Source organism: Gavialis gangeticus, unplaced genomic scaffold, assembly GCF_001723915.1.
Source record: "Gavialis gangeticus isolate Ggan-Ray unplaced genomic scaffold, GavGan_comp1, whole genome shotgun sequence".
In the NCBI taxonomy this organism is placed as follows: Eukaryota; Metazoa; Chordata; order Crocodylia; family Gavialidae; genus Gavialis; species Gavialis gangeticus.
In genome coordinates this window covers 78,237,237-78,241,656 of record NW_017729034.1, presented here as the reverse complement: position 1 = coordinate 78,241,656, position 4,420 = coordinate 78,237,237, and the positions used below count along the sequence as shown (strand labels likewise).

At 37.0% G+C, this 4,420-nt stretch overlaps 1 protein-coding gene across 2 annotated transcripts in view; it reads right to left on the bottom strand.

Annotated features, from left to right (window-relative positions):
- MTRF1L (mitochondrial translational release factor 1 like) overlaps positions 1–4,420 on the bottom strand; it is a 43,067-nt gene that overhangs the window by 25,509 nt on the left and 13,138 nt on the right. The window contains exons 2-3 of one of the 2 annotated variants that reach the window (XM_019527542.1): positions 3,731–3,810; positions 1,913–2,096 (exon numbers count right to left, since the gene is read on the bottom strand). In XM_019527542.1, coding sequence (XP_019383087.1) covers positions 1,913–2,096; positions 3,731–3,810 — 264 coding nt within the window. Of the gene's footprint in view, positions 1–1,912; positions 2,097–3,730; positions 3,817–4,420 lie in introns of those variants that run through there. The other variant, XM_019527541.1, reaches the window with a different exon arrangement.

Below are 4,420 nucleotides of genomic sequence, written 5' to 3'. Positions count from 1 at the left end.
CAAAAATACATAAATTACCAGATCCAGATTGAAGGCCAGGTGTTTAACATCCCTAATATAGGATTTTGCAAATGTTACTGTTCTCTATAGACTTAATTTTATCTTGTAATATATTCAACACTTTTTTCAGTTTTATAAAAACAAAACAAAAATCTCTCACCCTTATATTTTTATTACCTTCTCCCTTACAACACCATCTAACCTATCTTGGTGATTTTTTAAAAGTTTTATCCCTGCTTCCCAAGACAACAGGAGTTAAACAGACAGATACATTTACAGAATGTATAATTAAATAGAGCTTACTGCTTCAGAGACTTGCCAGGCTGTATGAACTGATTATGTTCACACTGAACATTGCAATCACCACAAAATACTAATATAGCAGTTATCCAATATATGGTTTTGATGTTAAATGAGGTCTGCTAAAGAAAAGTGGCATTTAAATTAATGGTAACAATTATTCCAGTCTTTAAATTGTATTACACGACCACCACCAGATGGAGGAAAGGGCCTCTTGTTTTTTGTGGGTTTTTTTAATCGAAGTATCCTTATGTAAGTAAAACACCGTTAGAGAATTTGTTACTTTTATTGTTAAAATGAATATTAAAAAAGCTAAGTATACCCTACACAGATGCATACAGAAGCAACAGATTGATATCATTATTAAAATATTATGAATAGCACTAGTGATGAGTCTTTATGATCTAACATGACAGTTTCTAGCAGCTTGTAGTAATTAATCTTTTCTTTCCTTTATTGTCCCTGGGTAAGTCTATAGTGCAGTCAAAATGAAACTGAAACTTATGTAGACACACCCAATTTAACTTAAAATTAAACTAGCTTGCATGGATATCAATGACAATGCAGTCATTATAGCACTGACCTCAGTGTAAGTTGCAAGAAAACCTGCCCAAGAAACTGAGTAAACAGGTAAGTTATTGTTTCTGCTATTTAATATAGAGACCCTGAAGTCTCCTGACATTTAGAAAGTGTATAGACAGTGAACAGTAGGGAGGTCAATAAAGAAAATAATGTGCATGTTACTTAGAATTTTCCTGTTCATGGGCAAATGAAGAAGGATTTTCTTGACCTGTCTGAATATTGGAAGTAATAATTGCAAATCACAAAATCTTTCAAGTTACCTTCTGAACAAAGGAATTGATAGTGCATTACAGAAAGAACTTAAGCCTTATTAAAAGATATTCCTACAGGAATGTGATAGTCGATCTCTGGAAAGAACAGCAAGACTGTCATTTTTGTGCATTGTCACCCCAATTTTATTTTACCTTTTTCTTACTGAAATAAAACATGCAAATCAGATAAGAAAATATAATGGGAGACATTTCAGATAAATCCTATGTATTTCTGCCTAATCACTGACAATATTTTAGTTATATAGTACCCCTTTCTGTGCCAAGAAATCCAAAGCAAAGACTAGATATTTAGCATAACACACAGAATAAAGGCAGACAAGGTTCTTTGGGTGAATCTGATCTCTTTTATTAGAACCTTGTCTGCCTACATCCTTAGACCAACCTACACAAAATGAAGGTATTATAAAAGCAAGAATATTAAATAGCTAAAGAACAACTATGTCCAAATATATGAAAAATGACTCTGTCAGCGGACATCTTCACTGCAAACATTTTGTCTCAACTCTCACTGATTTTTCTGAAGGGATACCATTTGCACTGTGGAAAACAATTTTGTTACTTTACGATACATTTCAAATCACACCTTATTCGTACACAGAAGAATAGAGCAAATCCTTGCTTATAAAAATTGCTTCAGTAAGATTTGCTGCTTCCACCTAATTTTTAAGTACTTGTGGACAAGACAACTAACACTTCATTTGAAGTAAAATGTTTCTATTTATACATTTCTTACTTAAGTTCAACGAATGACTACTAACCTATTTCACTGGGAGAGTATTCCAGTATTTCAAATCTCCACCTTTTATAAGCAGCATACTGTTGATACATATCAAATATATCTGCAGTGAATAGCATGGCTTCTTGTCCTCCAACTCCAGCAGCTAATTCCATGACAAGGTCATTGTTGTCCATTTCTTCTGAAGGAATCAAAAGCAATACTATCTGTAAATACAAAAATGACACTCCCTTTTACCCGTCTAAGATCGTCCTATGACACCTCAGTTCATGACGAGAATGCCATACATTTATGCTATCATTCTGTGTTGTACTCCATTACGGTAGCTTATTGACAGTCTCCAGCAAGGTAGATTTCTTAGTGCTTTACTCCTCTATTCAGAGCTTCAACACAACCTGTAGGCATTCTATACATATTTTTCCCCTTAATATATAGCACTTTTCACTTACAGGTTTCAAGGAATTTTTATAAAGGAAATAAGTTATTACCATCCTCATTTAACAGATGGGAAACTGAAGGATGATGAGGGGAAGTGACATAACCAAGACACAAAGTATATATTACTCCAGTGACTTTTCCACTAATAAATGAGCATTAAGACTTCCTCGAGTCCCATATGTATGTGCTAAAAGAAAACTATTTTTGACCTTGTAAAGTTTTTCAGGATTCAGAGTTGGTGAATTCTTCTGGAAAATGCTGATGAGTTCCTGATAACTAAAAGTCTCTTTTGAACTGTGCTCATTTAAACGCAATACTAACTTATTAGCTGAATAATTCTGACTGAAAAAGTGCAAAAGTGCATCAAAAGCTACGATTAGATGTAACCTTAAACCATTTTAGAAGAGGTGGGGAACTTGTGCTTGAGGTGTGCAAAGGAGTTATTCCAATTTAACTGTTATGTCTGTTTCAACAGTGATAAGCAAGCTAAATTGCTTTAACTTTAACCCTGAATGAAACAAAGTTAATTACAACAGTTTTGCTTCACCTGTATTGTTGTAGGTAGGACTAAACAGACCTAACATTTATGTCAGAGCCTCTTATACCAGTATGTTTTAAAGTGAGTATACATTATGTTTGTCTATATCCAGAGTTACACTGTTGCATTTTGTCATTTTTAAACTGGGAAGACCTGAAATGAAAGATGCACTGATATCAAAACCAGAAGTTTCCTAATTAATATACTTTAAGACTTGCATGATGGGCTAACCTCAAATTTTGAACTTTTTTGTAATGTCTTCAACCTATTACTGGTTGCCCTATTAAATGAATTTTCTTTGTATCTAATATACTCTTCCTGTAAATCTTTTTGCACATTCTTTGTGAACAACATAAAAAGCAAGTATTTGATTGAAGAGCAGAACTTGGGGCAAAACTAATTTTGTCTCAACAGATCAGATTTGAGCAATAACCTTCATTCTAGAGGGAATATATTTCAGTAAAGATTCTACTATAACAATATCTATACAAACTAACAGTTGAGTAATAGCTACAACATTTTAAAATGTCTTTAAAAAAACCTATTCTTGCAATGATTCTATGTATTGCTCTCAGTAGATAAAGGCCCAAGGCACCTGAAGCATACAGATACGTAGTAAACTAATCAAAGGATTTATTTTGCAGCCTAAGAAAGGAGGAAGTCTTACTGGTATTTATAGTTTGTGAATCCTAGAAGGTCCACATATCAAGCTTTATAGATGTGCATAACACAAATGGGAAAAACAAAGAAACAAACAAAACTATCTGAATAAGTTCCTGTGTTTATAAATGGGGATTCAGTCTGACTCTTGGCAATTTAACAGTGCTAAATCAGTAGGCAATATTACTTTTAAAAGAAATATACCTGGCGTTTCAGTTCAGCTACCTCCTCCTGGCAAGAAATGATTTCCTTTGCAGCAAGCTTACGCAAATCTTCATTTTCATCTGGAACATTACAATATGTTAGTTTTCAATGGCTATGATTTAAGCAAATCTCAGTAAACTTCCTCCCACAATCATTCTAATATAATAAAGGGCTTAGTCTGTCTGATTGTGTGTCTGTCTGTCCATAATACTTTTGGCCAGCTATACATGCACTGCTGAGAGGGCACGTGGCGATTGGCTGCGCAGGCCCGTTTGAGCCACTGCTGGGAAAGTTTGTGGTGGTGGCGGTGAACATGCCCCAGCCACCCGAGCAGTGACGCTTTCCCATGCCTCCCTGCCTGAGGGCAAAGAGGAAGGTCATGTTCGCAGTGCACCTCCGCCACACCCCAGAATAGCTGGCAGGGAGGGGGAGGCAGTGGGCAAGGAGGAAGGGGAGCGTGGCGGTGGTGGCTGCTGTCGGGGCCAGATGGCAGGGAAGGAAGGGAGCGGGAAGGGGAACCCAATAACAGCTGGCAGGAAGGGGGAGGCGGCGGGGAGGGAGGGAGGTTGCGCAGGCCCAGCCGGGCACGGGGTGTGGGGAGGCAAAGGTGGGGTGTCACAGTGGCAGCTGTTGTCGGGGCCAGGTGGCAGGGAAGGAAAGGAGGGAAGCAGGGAGGAGAGGTGGGGGGGG